At 35.0% G+C, this 19,962-nt stretch overlaps 2 protein-coding genes and 1 non-coding gene across 4 annotated transcripts; 2 read left to right on the forward strand and 1 right to left on the reverse strand.

The window, feature by feature from the left end:
- The first annotated feature begins 30 nt into the window (after positions 1 to 30).
- LOC108995649 (nuclear pore complex protein NUP1) lies at positions 31 to 10,389 on the forward strand. The gene is made up of 7 exons (XM_018971239.2): positions 31 to 428; positions 3,459 to 3,520; positions 3,704 to 3,870; positions 4,115 to 4,268; positions 7,223 to 7,534; positions 7,656 to 7,742; positions 9,204 to 10,389. Exons 1-7 carry the CDS (start codon positions 119 to 121, stop codon positions 10,164 to 10,166), a joined length of 2,055 nt encoding a protein of 684 aa, XP_018826784.2. The 5' UTR covers positions 31 to 118; the 3' UTR covers positions 10,167 to 10,389.
- Positions 8,333 to 8,432, forward strand: LOC118344335. The gene has a single exon (XR_004798107.1). It is a non-coding gene; the product is annotated as a small nucleolar RNA snoR99 (small nucleolar RNA).
- Positions 10,390 to 14,098: 3,709 nt separating the features above from the next.
- LOC108995582 (axial regulator YABBY 5-like) lies at positions 14,099 to 18,096 on the reverse strand. Of its 2 annotated transcripts, none has more exons than XM_018971172.2 (7): positions 16,760 to 16,881; positions 16,396 to 16,515; positions 15,512 to 15,644; positions 15,278 to 15,326; positions 15,077 to 15,152; positions 14,814 to 14,885; positions 14,099 to 14,356 (listed from the first exon to the last, which is right to left on the reverse strand). In XM_018971172.2, the coding sequence occupies exons 1-7, from the start codon at positions 16,814 to 16,816 to the stop codon at positions 14,303 to 14,305; spliced, it is 561 nt and encodes a 186-aa protein (XP_018826717.1). In that variant the 5' UTR covers positions 16,817 to 16,881; the 3' UTR covers positions 14,099 to 14,302. The 2 variants fall into 2 exon arrangements, with proteins under 2 accessions (XP_018826717.1, XP_018826716.1); XM_018971171.2 differs by lacking the exon at positions 16,760 to 16,881 and adding an exon at positions 17,430 to 18,096 and having other exon boundaries at positions 14,105 to 14,356.
- Between the last annotated feature and the right edge of the window lie 1,866 nt (positions 18,097 to 19,962).

Genomic DNA, 19,962 nt, shown 5'->3' on the forward strand with positions numbered 1-19,962 from the left:
ACAATCCGACTGAGCTCTTATAGCACCTCTACACCCAGTCGTCGTCGAGGGAGACTGAGAGAGGGGAAGGGTGGGAAGCAGAAAAGCGGCGTCGCCGAGAGGGGCACCAGGGAGAGAGATGGAGAGCCATGGGAAGACAACGTCATCTTCTGTCCTTGACGGGGTTAGGGACGAAGAGAGGGGCGCTGGAGGTAAGGTCAGGAAGCCGCCGTCTCGGAAGCCGCCTTCTACACCGTACTCTCGGCCGCCGCCGAGCCAAGGTAGAGACCGATCCCAATCTCAAGACCAAGACGGTGGCCGCCGCTGGCTCTCCAAGCTGGTCGATCCGGCTTACCGGCTTATTTCGAGCGGCGCAACTCGAATTCTTCCTCTGTTATTTTCCAAACCACCTGCGGTTCATGCCCTTCCTTCCACCGTCCATGATCTTCGTAAGTTGTTCTCTCTCGCTCTCTCTCTCTCTCTCTCTCACTACGTAGTTCTCTTTCTGTATCTAATAATCAGAGATTAGGGTTTTGTGACTTCGGAATTCTTGTTCTGTTTGTTGGTTTTTGGGTTTTCCAAGCTTGTTTTGGGTATACTAAAATATTCTTAATAAGAAAAAAAATGGTCGTTCGATCAAATTGACAAGCTAATAAGCTATTATCTTATACTTTTGAGGTTTAATTTTATTTAAGCAAATCGAACTTGGATGTGAGCATATAGGACAAGGGTGGGATCGTAAAATTATTATTTCCATTTGAAGTTAGTAAAGTGGTATAACATTACCTAGAAGTTATATCGTGTAACTTGAATCTCCCTCTCTCTCTCTCTCTCTCTCTCTCTCTCCGTATATACACACACACGCATATATATGCAAGTAATCATAAATAATATTGGGGGTGGTGCTGCTGATCATAGTCTAATTAATTCACTCAGAGATTGTGCTATGTTCTGGATATTTTAGGGGTTGGGTATATAGTTCTTTTTTTGTGTAATTTAACTCGCTGACCCTTTTCATCTTGGAGAAGGTATTAATTTTACATTAGTAGAACCTAGCATTTATATATATGTATGTATGTATAAATGTGTGTATATATATATATATTGGTGGCTAATTATAGGAACTTGAAATTGGTATTATAGAATAACAACTAGTAGCTCTGAGGAGGCATCTGCCAATTATGAAAGAGTTTGTAATTTGATTTTTCTAGCCCCAGCTGGTGGTGTCTTTTTGCAGTCTTTTGTTGTACTATTATGTTTACAAAAGGATGGTGCTTGTTAAATCTACTTCCGAGCTTAGAACTTTTTTTCTTAATACATTATTCCATTAGTCGATTGTAATAGACTTTAATGGCATGACCGTACATGATTTCCCTGTATCTTTAGACACTCATGCATAGGTGTCATTCTTGTATATTCCCATGTACTTGGCAATGCCCAATCTTTAATGAAGCTCTTATTTACTGATAAAAAAAAATCTACTTTTGAACTTTTTTTTTATAAAAAAAGGAGAAATTGATATGCAATCTTCTTCCCTTTGTATTGTAACGTAAAATTCTGGCATCTGTGGTCCTCCATCTTAATGGGCCCTGGTCAATGAATGCAATTTTGGGATTTTGGATTATTCTATTGGTTATGAGAGATTACATTGGAATTGCTATGGTCACCCCTTGGGAATAATCAGTTGGGATGCTTTCTAGAAAATGGTCCCCATATGTATGTGTTGGTGTATTTGGTGGAGCGAAATGATAGAAGTTTCGAAAACCACGAGAGAACAATGGAGGAGCTGAAAGTTTTTTTCTTTAAAACATTGTTTTCATGGGTAGGGGCCATTGTTTGTAATGGACTAAATGTCCATGACTTTCTACTTTCAGTTGTAAACTCTAGTTAGGTACTTCTCATGTATACTCTCTGTGTACTTGGGCTTTGCCTATTATTATTAATAAAATTTCTTGATTACCGATCAAAAAAATAATCAGTGGGGGGATGCTTCAATTTTAAATGAGAAGGCATTAGAGGATATGTATTGGATTGTTGGACAGGTGAATGTGGAACAGTGGGAAAAGAATAAAACAGCTTGTGAAAAGTGAAGATCCTTAATAGGGCTCCAACTTATTCACGTCATTATGGTTCTCACTATTTTGCTGGAAAGAGCTTTTGATGAATTCATCTTTTCCAAATTTCCATTATAGCTTTACTCTTTCTTAGGCCTCGTTTGTTTTCACAGTTTATCTCAACTCATATCATCATTACAACTTTCTCAAACTTCTACACAAAATAAAATAAACAATTCAAATTTTTCAAATCCCAAAACAAAAATAATATTAAAAATATATATTCTAACAATATTTTATTTAACTTTCATCTCAACTCATCTAAAAAAAAATGAGGCTTTAGTGTTTCTCTTCTTTTAACTTGATATTGACTAATTCAACTACTTGGGTTGGATGAGTGTGATGTCTCGTACTGAATGATTAGTGTATGTGGTATATGAGATCACACATTGCTTGGAAAGGAGAAACTCTTTCTCTTTATAATGGTTCCAATGGGGCTCCAATTGTACTATTGACTAGTCCTTTTGGAGTAGAGCTCAAATGTGGCTTGGCCCTTCTCTTGGGGCATTACAAATAGTATTAAAGCCAAATCCAACAAAAATGTGGGACTTGAGCTGTGTCACCTATGATGGAATGACCTGACGAGAAATTCGGGAATTTAAAGGGGGAAGACTGTGATACCCCATATTGACTGATGAGTGTAGGTGATGTATAAAAGCTCACATTACTTGGGAGGGAGAAATTTTTGCTCTTTATAATAGTTCCAATGGGGCTCCAATTGTACCATTAACTAATCCTTTTGGAGTAGGGTCCAAATGTGGTTTGGGCCTTCTCTTGGGGTGTTACAATGACATGCCTTTTCACTTTGAATTGGGATTAAGTAGATTATGTGCTTTATAGTTCTATATTATGCCCAACTTTTATATGTTGATCATTTAACCAAGCACACAAATCTGAGTTCTTTTTATGTATTATAATTTTTATACCTGTCATGAAGTACAATTTGTTGAGATGGCTAAGTCCTGTCTCCTGTGTAGTGATTGACTATTTAGCAGGCGTGGGTTGGCAAGTGGCTAAAAAGAGGCTGGATTAAACAGACTTGGGGTGTGTATTTAGCCCGTGGAGAAATGCTTTGTACACAGACTGAATGCACGAGATGTACACAGACTAAGGCCAAAAATAAAAAGGAATTTCTGTTCATGTGAGCAGTAATGAACAGTAAATTTATTTTGCCTTTTTCCGTGTACATTCTGTGCATGCCGTTTGTGTCTGAAGCAGGACTCTTAGCCCATATGTTTGAATGCTTGCTTTACACACACACACACACACACACAAGTATAATGTTTGAATGCTTGCTTGGATGGAAATGCTGAACTTTGTTCAAATAATTTCATCTTAGTTATTAATGAGATCTTTTTGAATCAGAAAAATTGAACTCAGAATTTGAACAAGATGATGATCGTGATGGTGGCAAATGCACATTAAATGTAAGGATTCTGTCCTTTTTTTGGTTAAAACTGTTAGTAGCCTTGATCTCATTTTTATTCAATACTTGATAGCATGTTTAGAGGGCTTTAATTAGGTTAAAGTTTCCATTTACACATCTGAATTATTCTTGATTTAGCTGTATCTATTTTTTAGATAAGTGACCTTGTCCCTATCTCTTGCAGCTTGCATTATCCAGATCAACCATAGTAGCAGGTCCTAGTGGAGCAGAAGATAGATCGAATAGTTGTTCTGACTTTGATGGGCACAAAAAAGACTTAAAAGCCGACCTTTCTGATGATATGGGGCTTTCTGAAATTGAAAGGCTGTTGAATGGGAAAAAATTTTCTAGGTAGATCAAAATTACCGTTCATCTTATTTAATTGTATTGTATAGAAAATGGTTGCTTCCAATGAATGAACCTGCTTCTGATCCCAGAACAATGTTTTGTTTTATCAAGTCTCCTTGCTATTAACTAAGGAAATTTTCTGTGTTGTGTGCTGAAGGTTGCAAGTTCTTCGTTTCTAGGGCAAATGGGCCGGTAATTATTAGCATTATTATAGCCCTTTCTTAATTCTACTCCCATTACCATGCAGGGATGAAGTTAATCATTTGATGGAGATCTTACACTCTAGGGCTGTTGATCGTAATCCACACACGACTTCTGGAAGAGACCCTGCAGGTCTTGTAGCAACATGTGAAACTCCCAAAACTTCACATGAAGAAAAAGATTCAAAGCGAGCCCTTTGGGTAAGTTTAATCCTCCTCCTGCCCGCTGTGTAGAGGAATTCACAGCTGTCAACCTGGCTTTTGAATCAGTGATGGGCTGTAGAATAAAACTTAATTGGCCTACAAACTTGGAAAGGTGGCCTTTTGTACTAATTCTGCTTAGATTTCTTTATTGCTGGTTCGTATTTTTGGGTGCAGCTTGATGGCATGTTGTGAATGGAAAATATATATGTATATTTTTTTTATTCAGGCATGATTTATTTTTTGTATTTTTTACTTTGCACATATTCTTTGAAGTAAAATAAGCCATAACCTACATCCTTATTTGGAAGGAATAGCTGCACAGAGATAGAATTACGTGAATAGAGGCAGAATAGAACTAATGGTGCTCACAAAAAGGGTGGTTGTTTATGGATATACTATGCATTAAGTGTGAATAAAAAGCTTTGTAAGTCAATTTACCCAAACTACCCCAAGCATTATTTGAGAATTAGGGATTGTGATGAGATATAAGGGACAAAATGTCTTCAAGTTGTAAAGTAGGAAAAGAAATTAGGAAATAAGTCTTGTGAGGGGAAAAAGAAACTGATTATCTTGTGGGAGTTTTCTGAAGATTAGAGTAAAAGAAGAATGTGTACAACAATGACACACACTCTCTCTCTCTCTCTCTCTCTCTCTCTCTCTCTCTCACACACACACACACACACACACACACACACACTAACACTCACAAGACATATCATAAATAGTTTTTATGTTGCAACTGTTTAGTATATGTTTCTGAAGAATTAGGGGTTGATTACCTACTTACTCGCTGTCATATTAGGTTCAATATTCTAGCCCACCATTGAAACTTCGTGTGATAGGTTTTTATAGGGTCCATGTAACAGGTAGCTCCTTAAAAAGATGCTGTAGATACAATGGATAACCGAATGAAAGCACATAGGCGCAGGTCCCTGATTTGTATTGTATTTCAAGATATGTAGCGTATTGTTAAGTTGGGGAAATGAGAAACTTGAAGCCTGATTCTCAATCATAAATGGCTCGGTCAGTTTTAATGGTTCTAAATTAAAAAGTTGTTTGCAAAATCGGGGCCTTGTTTGTAGTCAACTCTTTGGAATCCTCTTAGAAGGTGATAGAGATCTAATTCTGCTAATAGAGTGGTTGTTTATAAAAGACAAGTTTGTTGTTCGAATGTCATCTTTTTCTTTTGCAAAATGTTGTTTATAATAGTCTTGTTCTTTCAAATGCCCATGGATTCCTATTTCTTTTTCTAAATTAAGCGGGAACCTGTCTTGTTCTTCTGTTAACTTTTGGTCTTGTTCTAAATTAAAGGGGAAGAAAAAATTAATCCTTTTTCCTCCATTTTCTATTGCAATGATAGGTTTCTTTTTGGGCATTAATGTTAGCGCTCTTTGTAATCCTTGCAAATTGGGATGGGAACATTTGTGTCACGTAGCAAGATGTTGTCATGGCTTCTTTATACCTGTTGCAATGTAAGATCCTTGTAGGGCTAAGATGTTTACCCTTCTTTGAGGGCTTCGTGAAATTCCTATTTTGGAGATGTCTCATCTAATGATTGAGATTGAGTCCTTTATGCTTATAAGATGCAGTATGTTTTTATATCTACTTATATTAAAAAAAGTGGTCTTGATATCTATTTTAGATGAATATCTAGTTATATCATGCCCCTTCTTTTGAATTTGATGAGGGTATAATATCAGTGATTGTTCAGTTTGGCAATTAGGATGGGCTATGGTTTAGAGAGGGGTTATAAATTTGCAGTGTTATCCCTAATGAGTGGATTTTTATGCTTTGGGCATATAGATGAGAGTGGACTATACATAGTTGTTGAGTTGACAAATGAGGATGTGAAGTAGCTGAGAGAGTAGTTATATATCTATAGCAATTTAAAGGGTAGATCTTTCTTCCTTGTGCAGGCTTTTATGCTTTAGGTCAATTTCCTCTTTCCTATATTCTTTAATCTCCTTATTCCTTGTTTTCTTTGCTCATAAAGGAACCTTAGGCTTGTATCTATCTATTCTTAGTCTTTTTTTTTACAAAGATGGAAACAATAGGCTTCATAAACTTTTTTGTGTTAGAAATAGCAATATGAAAACTTTAGAAGGTAACAGAAGTCTCTAAATGCTTTTAATTATCCTATAAGGGCCTTTGATAGCATTTCTTACTTGTCCTATAATTTTCCTAAAGGAAAATTTAGAATTTTCTTCATAACATTAAGGCACCGTGAACCCCAAGGGGTTGGCCCAAGTGGTGAAGGCCTTGGTCGTGGGGTATCACTCCCTTCAAGGTCCAAGGTTCAACACCTCATGGGTGCAAACAATCCTTTGAGGTTACACCCCCTGGTGAAAAGCGAGCGATTTAACCAGCTCCATGTAGGGAAACTTCCGAGGGTGCGGTGCACGAGACTGAGATTTACTTTATAGGGGTGGGTCCTAAGGGCCCTGCATTGGAGAGGTTTCACGACATAAATAAAAAATAAAAAAAAAGATAAAAATAATAAAAAAAATATTAAGGCCCCGTTTGGATAAGCAGTTGGTCTCATCTCAACATTCAAACACCACTCAAACACAAACACTTTTTAATTTCTCTTTCATACTTTTTCATTTGATCATTACTAATCATTACAAATTTTTCAAACAACAATTCAGTTTTTTTAAATTTTAAAACAAAAATAATATTAAAAAATTATATTTTAACAATATTTTTATTCAACTTTTTCTCTCTCCATTCCCAAAACCCAATAAAAATCTTAATTCAAACTATTTCACAATTATTCAGAAACCAACTCACTACTATTCACGGATTTCTCATCTGATATCCAAACGAGGCCTAAGTACATATCTCATTTGTCTATTATGTTTCATAGGGTGCTTTTGAATTTAATATATGTTGCTCATCACCATGTTCTGATATGTCTTGATGATATAGTTATTTTATATGAAATTTTGCAGGTTCGAGATGAAGTCGGTGCTTCACCAGTTGAAATTGCTAGAGCATACATGGGGAACAGAGCGTCAGAAATCAGCCTTGGTTTTAAGAATACAACATCAGAAGATGAAATAACATTACTACATGGTGATGAATCTACTGCAAAACCATTTATCCCATCACCTTCACCTAAGCCACCTACATGCTGGCCTGGTTCCATGGCACTTGATCGACATGATTATTCAACCCCACAAAGTCAAAGAAGCAGATTTGGGCTTCATAACTTTCCCCGAACCCCCTATTCTAGAACTATTTTTTCAAAGTCCAAGACTAGGGTAAGTAAAATTGAATTTCTTAATTTTATGAGTGATTTATTAAGACATTCTTATGTGCATATGGGATTATGTGCTTTTTTCCATTTGGTATTATCATTTTATACCCCTTCTATGCCATCAGATCACTCAATTACGGGGTGATGGCAATAGGGCTGTGAACGTTTCGTCTACTCCCCTGCAACAACCACATACTCCTATATATGGGCAGGTACTTTTTTTTATCTTATAATCCTGGTAATTTGCTTTTCTATGCAGAATCCTAGTAATTGCATGCCTTGACGTTGTAATATTTTTTTTTCCTGCATTGATGGTTCTTTTTAATGTTATGAAATGTGATCTGGATTATATTCTTGATGATTTTCTCTTTTAGTGGCAACAAGGAAAATACTCTGTTGAGTCATCCTTGTTTACGAAATAGTGAGCACACGATGTCCTGCAAGTATTTAAGCACTTAAACTTCTTGTGGTCTGTCTTCCAAACAACCCGTACCCTTGTTCACTGTTCATGTGATAGAGGAATCTCTATCAAGATGATTTAATATAATTCATAGATGTGCTCTAAAATAGACCATGCATACATTTTCTCCTGGTGTTTCTTTATTGAGTTGGCATCATGACTTTCTAGTTATCTCGTAGCATTCTATTTTGTTCTTGCTTAATGGTTATCTGCATGGCTTGGGTATGTTGGGAACAAGATCAACTCAATGATATCAGCTGGAAGTGTCCTGTATGTTTGAGATTTATTACTGAAATATGTGGGACCTGGGACTTCATGTCTGCCCCTCTAGCAGTTTTCCGAGTGCTTCAGGGATGAACAGGTCCCAAACATTCATCCATCCGTTTCACTTTGTCAGCTGTCTCTTCTTTTGTCTTGCTGATCATTTTAGGATGGTACATCCTCTAAAATATTTCATCTAATCGTCTTATAGAATTTATTTATTTTTGTTGGAAATGTAATTTTTATTATTGAAACGCAAATCTATATAGATCTAATTTAAGAAAAAATAAAATGTGGGACCTAAGGCCCAATTTAGTGATGGAAATATCTCAGAAATGGTCTGGATCAGGTCCATACATACTCCCACAACTTGGTCACTTAGCTATTTAATCAACACTTTCCTATGTTCTTGACCTTATTTTATCTACATAATCTTATGATTCCTTTAAATTGTCTATCCTGAGAGTGATCTAGGGTGTCTTTCCCTTCAATTAATATGCTGGTGTGACAGATTGATTGTGTAGTACAAGTAAATATTTATCAACTTGTGAAACATCATATTTTGATGTGATTTGGACGAAGCCTACATTAAAAGGTTAAGGAGACGTTTGGATTCGAAGATGACTTGAGATGAGTTGAGATGGATTGTGAATAGTAATGAGATGAGTTGTGAATAGTAGTGAGATTTATGAGTTAAAGTTGCTGAATAGTAGTGAGATGAGTTAAGATGAGTTGAGATGAGCTGATATGAGTTGAGATGAGCTGAGATGACTTACGAATCCAAACGAATCCTAAATGTTACACTAATTTTTTTTTTGTTTAAAAGATGAATCCTGCATGCCCTTCACTTGATATGCATCTGGAAAGTCGAATATTCTAAATTGGCAAAATTGAATTATTGTCAAAATTGTGTTGAATTGATCAATTTACTTCTTATTACTTGAATGCATAGGTGAAAAGGAGTGATGCAGATAATGGTTATGGATCAGTGGGGCCCATACGTAGGATAAGTCAAAAACCTCTTGCAAAATCTTCTTCAAGAGGATCTGTATATTTTCATACTCCCTTAGATGGTCCTTCACAGGCGGGAAATTCCAATGCCTCTGAAGGCTTCTTGCCTTCTGTCAAGAAAAATATGGAACTTGGAGGAACAAGTGAAACTTCAAAGTCTGAGTCATCATACGGTAAGCCACACAGCTCTGAGGTGGGTGTTCCGACCGTACATCCACATGCTACCCAGATGGCTAGGAAGATTTTGGAGCATCTTGATAGAAATCCACCGACTCCTAGAGATAAGTCTCTTGAATTAGAGCTTGCTGCTAAATGGAAGAAACCTGAGTCTTCTGATGTCACCAACATCGTGTCAGATAAACATAGTAGCTTACCAAAGTTTGGAGAGTTTAATTCTTTTAAGAACAGAGAACAAATTGACCACATGAATTACGCTCAAAGGAGTGAAGATGGATGGAACTCTCATTCTCATTTTAAGGTTCCACCTCAGGAGAGTACCTCTGGAGCTACTGGTGCTGTAAACAGAGGAAGTTCAGCTTCTTCGGGGACTAAACCAATCTTGCCTTCAATAACTATTAGCAAGCCTGTCTCAAGATGGCCATTTTCTTCTGATGCGGCCAGTTCTGCTTTTACATTCCCGGTTTCTTCTTCCGTAGTAGAGCCACCAACACCGACCATCATGTTCTCAGCCGATGGTCAGCAGCAGCCGAAAGAGGGACTTGCAGTTCCTCCATATAGTTTTGGCTCGAAAAGGTCCACTCCTGCCCTTGTTTTTTCCGTTCCTTCTACAAGCAGTGCCAATATTCAGGAAGATGCTTTGGGTATTAAGTTCAGCTTTGGTTCAGATGAGAATACAAGGTTATCTTTCGGTTCGTTTGGAAAGATGCTGTCTGCTACGAACTGAAACTGTTTTTTTTTTTTCCCTTCTATTCATTTCCTTTCTGGGATCTGTTTATTTTTTGTGTTTTTCGTTTTCGGATAGATTGTACTGAAATCGGTTGTACCTTTAGTGGGGAATGAGGTGGAAAAGCTGCTTAAAGCAGAAAATGGCACATTTCATCCTCCAATAATACTCTGTTCCTTGGTTTCCATGAGACACGTACACTGGTGGGATTTAGGTTTGAGCAGCGCTTTGCATTATTAATTTATTACGAGTTTTTAATGGATAAATCACATTTTAAGCATTAGTCCCAAATTCAGGCGCAATCGCTCTGATCATGATCCAGTAAATTACATAGGAGTGACTTCTATAGACGGCAAGATACGCATAATAAGTTGAGATGGGTTGAGATGGTTTGTGAATGGTAGAATAAAAGTTAAATTATTTATTATATTTTGTGAAAATTTAGGAAAATAGTTTTAAAATTTGAAAAAGTTAAATTGTTTATTATATTTTGTGTGGAAATTTGAGAAAGTTATAATGATGAGATGAGATGTGTTGAGATGGGTTACGAATACAAACGAGGCCTCGAGTAATGTTAAATACAAGCTGCTATCATAAGGTTTTAATTAGTCTTGTCTTAATGTTTAATTCTTTTCTTAATATTGTTTAGCACCCTAATTAGGTATTAGTAGAAGGAAAATTTATTTATACACTATTTTTCTTGCCATTATGTAAGATGTGGTAGATTTATTTTTATTGGATAATAAAAGATGATTTTTTATCGTTTAATAGTAATAAATGTGTCATATTTTATATAGTAAATGAGAGTGTAGTAAAGATATAGCATTACTCAACAACAATAATATGGCCTCCTTTTCGCTTGCAGGTTTTAAGTGGTATGGTACATACCATAATTGTAAATAATATCACTGATTTTATATAAAAGAAAAATTATTTATATCAACTTGTAGCCGCATCAAACTTAATGTATTGAGTTAAAAAAAAAAAAAATCATGTGAGGTGTGTTGCGGTTACAGGATAATGTATAGCCATTTTCTATATAAAATGTGTCGATTGCAAAATCAATATTTGGATTTTTCATGTTTTAACATAATGATGCTTGGATTTTTAATTTTTCATAAAATTAATAATTGAACTAATTAAAAGAATTTGCAATTAGATATCTTTATCAATCTCCTACATGTTAGATTGTTACGTGTCAGTCTTTGATTCCCATGTCATGTGCTGGTCTTTGATTGGCTGATGTGATATACTCATGCCATGTATCAACTAATGACATGGACTATACATGTCATAATATCCTCTGTTAATTTCTAATGAAAATAGGACAAAAGTATTTAATTACAAATTTTTTAAAATTCGGATATATTTTTTTTAAAAAAGAGAAAAGATACTTCTAATTTTATTGATAACTTTTTTTTATATGGAAGAATACCAAAAGGCAATTACTACCTTAATTAGAAAAATTTTGATTGTTTGTTGTGTCTTAGTGCTAGTACTGCAATGACAAGGGATTTCTAGTTCGATTGGATGAGTGAGACACCACGTGGTGCTGTTTATGATCACGAAATTTGGAGTATCAAGATGATGAGCAAAGCATTTTCCCACAGAACATGTGCTGTAGGAATCACATGTTGCTTCAATCTGGTAAACAAAGAACTGATCCGATCCCTTTCAAGCTAGCTAGCTAAGAAGGACCCCGGCCCCCTCCCCATCTCTCAAAGTTGCATGGCATTATGATATACATGGACCCACTTAGATTATTGTATCGCACCTCTACCAACAATATCCTTAAGAGGGGGAGGATAGGTTTTTCCTTATCTTTCTTTTTTGCTTTTTAATGCTGTCTGTTTGTGCTGTGTCTTTGAGTGAGAGTGAGAGAGAGAGAGAGAGAGAGAGAGTCCTACCTCTGAAGTGATCCAAACTCCAAGGTGAGCGAGTGCGGAAGGGAAGGGGGCTCTGCCTCTGTCTCTGGGAAGTCAGAGGTCATGAAATGACATTGAAATGTTTTGAATGGTTAACAGACATGAATTTGACGTTTCAGATTCTAATTGTCAGCATGGCATGCTGCAGAAGCATCAGTGATCAGCCTCATGAGCAGATCGAAGCCATATTACTCTATTTTTCTTTTTCTTTCTTTATAAAAATATATATATATAAAATGCCAGCTTGCATTCTATACCCAGTATATATCCACTTGCAGATCCCGAGGATGTTAATGATTACCATATTAGAGCAGCTTGCTTTCTTTGCATTCTATACCCAGTATATATCCCTTGGTTTAGGTTCTTTTTCTTAATGTGTGTATCATCATCATCATCATCATCATCTTCTTCTTCTTATTCGTGAATGATGCCTTGTTTATTTCCCAAAGACTGCATCAGAATATAAAAAACTACTTCACCTCTTTTGACCATTCTTTATGATCAAGACATTTTTCTTGCATCTCAATTAGTGCATGCCAAGAGAAATATACAGAAATTAATAATTAATTAAGCAACTTGGACCATGCATTTATATTTCATGTCCAGTACGTACAGTCGATCGATAAAATCGAAGTTTGTAGCAATTGGAGCTGTCTACAAAAGTGATTGCTCTACCTTTAGTGCTATCGTAGAGGATTCTCTGAATGTTGAGATCATATATGATTAATACCCTAAAGCCAAAATGGTGGTCCAAGAACTCCTTTTCACAGAGGTTGTGGTAAATTTATGAGTTATCTCTATATTATATGCTTGGACAGAAAAAGTCTTTTCTTAGATATTTACTTTTTTGAAAGAAAAAAAGTAAACATATTTCTTTTTCTTTGTTTTTCCCTCTTTCTTTCCCAGCTTTAACTCAACATCATTCAAATGGTCCAAGTGAAGATATATGCAAATGCAAGTATCTTGTGGAAAATCATTATGTTTTACTTGCCTTTTTTTTCCCTCATAGCAAGGTATCATTTAAACACACTCAAAATAGAACTTGGGGAGTAACCCCCATAAGTTAATGGAGTACAATAACTCATAGATTCATGTTCTCTTCATGTTATTCCTATATATGTATAATATATATATAGGAATAATGTTTATTATTTATTTTGCACTTCATTAAAATCTTAGAACAAATACTACGAAGAATATGTACTGCAACAAAATTGCTTATTTGTGGTCAGTTATATATTTTCTGTAAAAATAAGTTATTTTTATCGCAAATAACTAGTTATAAAAGATCTTACAATGAGCTGGATTTTATATGCCTCTACTTAGACAATAATATTCTTCACACATCAAAACAAAAAGAGCAATACAAATTACTTGGTGCTTAATTGCCTAATTATATAGAAACTGGAAGCTAGCTAGGCATTATATCATGATCGGTGATTCGGTCGAATATTGAAGTTGCACCACAACATGAGTACTTGTACATATATATATTTATATTTCTCCTTGCAGCTTTTACCTATACGTTCGCCTATAATTTTGATCACAACCCTTGTAAAATAATAATTAGTAGCAGGTTGCTGTTTATACTACTCTTCTGATATATATAAATATATATATATATATATATCTCTATAAGAAAATTATTTATTTGCAATCATTTAATTTCAGTGAAATAATTATTTATAACTAAAATTAGTTGCGAATAATCTTTTAATTACAATAAATTAATCATAAAAATCTATTTTTCTTGTAGCATGATCAATTGTACTCTAATTCCCAAATGAACATCAATGACATGCATGTAATTAATAATGATCACATTGGTGGTAGTACGTAATTAACGTACGTACTTCTACCATTAATATGAAGAAGAAGATATATATATATATATATATATATATATATATATAAATAAAATTATAGCTAGCTAGCTATAAATTATAAAATGATCAAGAAATTTAATGATAAATCTTCAAATTTGGCTTCGTCAGTTGCTCAAGTAGTCTTGTAAATAAAATCACTACACAAATAGTCACAAATATATATATATATAATATAATATTGAGCTGTCCTTAAAAGCACAAGAAATCAAGTATCAGGGTTTTTGTTTACTTGAAGATCAAGAACGAGAATTACGTGGATGATCACATCCATACACGAGCAAGTACTGATCGATCTTCTCTGGAAGCTGAATCATGCAGACAGCCTTCATTTATTCAGTAGTGATCCAGCCCTTGACATTAAATGCTTCCCATGAGAACCCTGTTCATCAATATCAAGAAAGAAATTATGAATCAGCAAATTAAGCAAGTCGTGTATGTATAACACGACACGAACAAGATCATACTGCATGCATTAACATGCATCAAATATCATGATCATTATTAATGGTACGTAGTACGTATAATAATGTACTATATCATGGTAAAGAGGGTGGTTTTGTACTAATTAATTAGCACCCGTACGTACGTGCGTGCTTACTAAAGAGGGTTCAAAAAGCATGCTTAATTAGAGTGACTTTTAGGATTTTAATGGAATTGATCAGTAATGTTCAATGTATAGCAACAAATGAACCGAAATAAAGTCGATAATTAGACTAAATTGAGTTGAGTTCAACAACCAAACGGGACTTTAATATGTTCTCTGGAAAGCGTAATATTGTAGAGCAGGCAAGTTTATATACCCAATTTTGTTTTTCTTTTCCTTTTACAAAACTTACATTGTCCAGCGCCTTAGCTTGATTGTTGGTCTCCAACATCAACCCGAAATGAATATGAGGGAAGTGTGCCCACTACCGAAAAGATCGAAGTTTCATTAATGTACATGCAGATAATTAATTAGTACATGATCAGATCGAGAAAAAAAATTAAAAAAAAAAAAAAAAAAAAAAAAGGAAAGAAAGAAAGAAGAAGAGATAATATAAGTTTGATGATCTATAGATCAAGCTAGCTAGCTAGCTAGATAGCGGCCCCCAACGCTTACATTTTTTGCAGCAGTGCTAAAGGCTTCCCTGTGGCTAATGTCAGGATTACTGGCTTTGATCCTCTGGATCTCCTCTCTACATACAATGTTTTTGTATTGAATGAGATCACATGGGAGAGTAATTTATATACCCAACGGATAAAATTGAGATATGTCCAAATACAACATTAATATTGATTTATATTAATAGAGATTTGTTACTTTATAAACTGATTGTATGCAGATGGTACTCGCTGCCTCTTCTCGGGAGCTGAAATGGGAAAATAACAGCTCATTCATCAAAGAAATTAATTAATTAAAAGTTTTATATATATATATATCAAAAGATATAAATTATAAATAAAAACTAATTAAGGGGAAATATTATATATTGATCATGATTATATATATATATATATGGTACTAGAAATAATGTATAATGGGTGGCTCACGTACGTCGATTCACTACCCTTTCCTGAGTGGCGGCATTCGTGACCTGTGCTCGCATTGCAACCTTGCTCATGTTGCATTTGGAAGATGAGCCCGACTCATGAATCTTGTAATCTGGTGTGGCGTTGTTATTCTGTGCCTATTATATATAAGAGTTCCGAAAAGGGAAATTAAGGAAATCAATAACAAAGAGGAATGAAAGTAAGCCAAAGCCAGTACTACTAGATCTAATCAAGGAAGGAAGTAGCTCATCTTTGTAGCATGGAAAATGATGTATTTACAGATCTCAGAGAGAGAGAGAGAGAGAGTGAGGGAGGAAACCATCATTGAAATACTGAATCAGTTAGAATTTGAAGGAAAGCATATAAAACCCAGATTGGCAGTCGTAAGATGGGGGCTTTCAGGGATCTGAAAACACCATGTTTCAATCGCAGAAGACAAAGCTCATCATGAAAAGAAATCATTAAACCTAAGAACCCTACTTGTCAATCAAATCGAGGTAGCATATTTTTTAAAAAGCGGCTCAATAATTTATTTTTATTTTTTTTTAAATTCCTTCAGCTAGCATAGAAAATGCTCGGCCTTGATTGGGGGTCAGCGCGCACAGGTTCTGACGACTCTATAAAAAAAGCAAAACCAGTAGGTTTTGGTTATGGCGGCTGATTGCTAGGGTTTCAGTACTGCAACCAACCACCTCACAGAGAAAAGATGCCTTGAAATGCTCGATCCATATATATAGCACAAGGATTAATCCTGAAGGCTTCGATCATCTCAAAAAGAAGTACTGAGACCCGGCCAGAGGCCTTAGGTTTCAGAGGGCTATCAACGGCGCCCTAAAAATAAGCTGAAACTTGTGTGTTTGTGCCGATATTAAAAGCAATAGCTAGCACCTGAACATCTTGCCATGACAGTGACTGAAACGCAGCGGCCATGTTCACGGACCATAGATTGGTGCAGTGCCCGCAGCGGACCGTTACGATGTCAAAGAGACTGCTGCATGGAACGCTTACCTGCACAACTCCCCCCAAAAAACCACTTTAGACATTGTTCAATATCAACGCAAAAATGAATTCAAGAAATTCAAAGAACGTATAAAATGAAACAGATTGTGAGCGCAGCTCCTAAGTCTTGAAAAGGCCGGGGTCCTTAATTTCTTTGGTAAATAGAGGAGTGTTCTAAAATTGTTTTGGCCTTGAAGATCGAGATTCCAAAATTTATTTGCTGAGGGAGCAGCTAGGAGGCATAGTTGTTTACAAGGTCTGTGTTAGGCCGGGAGGGTTCAAGATCAGATAATTCAACAGAGAGCTTCATTTTTTAGTACTTTCCCCTTCAGCTAAAGAAGTTTGGTTTGCACAGTACCCATGGTGGTGCAGTGTCTTTTGTAATGGAAAGGTAAGTTACAAACAGAAGAAGAAATCAATTGGAGATCGATTACTTGTCCTCGTCAGTTTATCATCAAATGCTTGTTTTGACGCTTTAAAATACTAAAATAAAACACCGTAAACTACTCTCTCTCTCTCTCTCTCTCTCTCTCTCTCCTGTGGTCTTGAGCAATTGATCAGGCATGACTTTTCTTTGACTGCAAAAGAAAAAGAAAAGCCCGACGATGGAGACCTGACTGTAGGACAATAGGAAACCCATAAATAAATTAACTGAGTTCTGTTTAATAACATCACGACCCGATCAGAAAAGGAGAACTAGCTTAATTTTCTTCGGATCTTAAATTGTTCTTTCTCCCCAGATATGATATGAGAAAGAAACCACACATACAAACAAACATATGTTACTATATATATATATATATATATATATATATAGATATACACACACATATATATATTGATATAATATTGATCATTGGGAATCCATAAGAGAGAAAAAGCAGATCTCCCGGAGAAGAAAAGAGTTCTCAGATAAGAGATACCGCAAGAACGATGTTGCAAAAGTTGCAGGGGATGTAGCAGAGTTGCTCAGGCGCAACATCGATGCAGGTCGACATGTTCCGTAAGCAGTCAAAGAAAACTTGTCTACTCAAGAAGGAAGAAAGAAAGCAAACGAAAAAAGATATCAAGCTCTTGCAAATTGCAGAACACCAAGGAGAAAGCAAAATGCTTTTATTCTCTTTCAATGCCCTCCTGCTTTAGAACTGGGCTATGTATCACAACAGTAAACACTTAAAGGTCTTATATATAGAAAGTTTTGGGCAGAGAGAGAGAGAGAGAGAGAGAGAGAGAGAGAGAGAGAGAGAGAGAGAGGGTCTGGGATCCAAAGAGATCAGGTTGTGAAGAGATGGTGAGAGAAAGGTAAGCTAATATAACGAGAAAAAAGTGAATTTAGTAGTGCCTACGCCAAGCAGGAAATTATGAGGGGACCCGGAAAGAAACAAGTAGTTTTATAGAAAACTAGCTAGTTTAATTGGAAACCAATAAAAGCTGTTGAGGAAGATTAGGGTTTGAGGAGGGAAGGGGGAAGTGTCTGCATTCCGATCCGAATATGCGCAGATGATAATATGCAGGTAACCACTTTGATGAAATGAGTGTGACCACATGACCCTCCTTTCCCCTTCTACAACACAAAGCTGCAGGGTGAGGTGAGTGGCTAGAAATCTGATCAGTTCTTAACCCACTGAAGTACAAAACACAAGTAATTTCCTAGCTATATATATATACACACACACATATTATTTGTGTAAAATAGTTTGTTTCCATTTTAATAATTTTCTTTGTATATACGTTTATGCTGAAAATTAGTAAACAACTAGAACTGATCATGATCGATCATAAAATCCTGGCGGCCTATATATTCAGATAAAGAACATTATTATGTACATGATTTATATATATAAACTAAAGTTCTCCAAGCCATAATAATTAAGATACTCCTTAACATCATTATAGAGGTAATTAGATGTTTATAATTAGTGATACCAATGGGCTTTGGTTCGATCTCTTTACGGATCGAAAAAGGGAAAGGTAAGGTGGTCATGGATTAGTGGATTTTAGTACTATCTATGCATGATTACTCTTCAGATCAATGATGTACACTTTAAGTACTGATGATCATAATTACTTGTATGATCCTGGCGGCCTGCATGGTCGGCATGCATGCACCTGATGATCATATCTGTTCCAAAGTCATGTTTAGAGCTTGTGATTTCATGGATAAAGAGATATATACACAGAAGGCTAGCTAGTCTATAACTTCAACAAGATCTAACAGTTTACATTTTAGGCCTTGATCAAAGGTTTTATATATGAGATGGGATGAAAGTTGAATAAAATATTATTATAATATAATTTTTATTTTAAAATTTAAAAAAATAACCTGAATTTTTTTTTTGTATTTTATTTTGAAATTTAAAAAAAAATGAGATAATGAGATGAGAAGCAGTGACGGACCCATGTTGGGCTAGTTAGGGGGGGTCCTAAATTTTATTTATTATTCTATAAATATAGAGAATGCCCCCTCCCCAAAAAAATTTATAATTCCCATATGCTCTCTAGAATTTTCTAAAATTTCAATATACCTAAAAATATTTCTCTTCAATTTTTTTTCCTTTAGTCTAAAAATTTTGTATAATTTTTATGTATTATCTATTTTCAAGGATGTGGCCTCACTAAGATTAATTTAAACTAAGTTTAGGAGAAATAATAAAATTATTAACATGGTTCCCAAAGTTTTTTGTTATAAGATATTAGACTTCTTAATATGGAATCCAAAGTGAAAATACAAGAAAAATTATATAAGGTTAATGATCTATATGAAAAATAGTTGAGAGATTTTATCCTCTAAACTTCATTGAGCAAGAAAAAATATATTTAAGGTCTTAATTATATCATTATATATTTAATGTGACATGAAAATATCTAGATTTTAGATGAAACTTAATAAACTAGATTATACACTAGAATGAAAGATTGCCTTCTAAAATATCAATTGACAGATTCTATGAAAAAAATAAATTCTAAATATTTCATTACAAAAATAATAATGGATGAATATTATTCTATGAAGTACTATGATCATCATAAATATGAAACGTATATTAAGTTGTGTTTTTAGAATTTTATTTTTATGCGTATGTAGCAAATTATCAAGATATAGTTTTATATATAGTTATCATGTTTTTTTTAATCTCTTTTTTATTTTATATAAATGTGTCACACGAAAGAAAAGTTGATCCCCCACAAAAAAATTTCTGGTTCCGCCATTGATGAGAAGGTTTGTGAAAACAAATCAGGCCTTATGGAGATGTTTGTATAATGAGTTGAGATGAGATGAGATGAAAATTGAAAGTTGAATAAAATATTGTTAGAATATAATTTTTTAATATTATTTTTATTTTAAAATTTGAAAAAGTTGATCAAATTGTTTACTATATTTTGTTTGAAATTTTGTAAAATTTATAATGATTAGATAAGATGAGAAGAGATGAGACGAACTAGTTTGGGTGTCAA

The sequence above is a fragment of the Juglans regia genome, chromosome 1, assembly GCF_001411555.2.
Source record: "Juglans regia cultivar Chandler chromosome 1, Walnut 2.0, whole genome shotgun sequence".
In the NCBI taxonomy this organism is placed as follows: Eukaryota; Viridiplantae; Streptophyta; class Magnoliopsida; order Fagales; family Juglandaceae; genus Juglans; species Juglans regia.

Coding starts and splice junctions, on each gene's coding strand:
- LOC108995649 (XM_018971239.2), top strand. CDS start 119: ATGGAGAGCCATGGGAAGACAACGTCATCTTCTGTCCTTGACGGGGTT. Junction 3,871..4,114: donor AATGGGAAAAAATTTTCTAG/GTAGATCAAAAT, acceptor ATTACCATGCAG/GGATGAAGTTAATCATTTGA. Junction 7,743..9,203: donor ATACTCCTATATATGGGCAG/GTACTTTTTTTT, acceptor TTGAATGCATAG/GTGAAAAGGAGTGATGCAGA.
- LOC108995582 (XM_018971171.2), bottom strand. CDS start 17,504: ATGTCGACCTGCATCGATGTTGCGCCTGAGCAACTCTGCTACATCCCC. Junction 15,645..16,395: donor TGTCATGGCAAGATGTTCAG/GTGCTAGCTATT, acceptor TATATATAATAG/GCACAGAATAACAACGCCAC. Junction 15,153..15,277: donor GCATACAATCAGTTTATAAA/GTAACAAATCTC, acceptor CATTGTATGTAG/AGAGGAGATCCAGAGGATCA.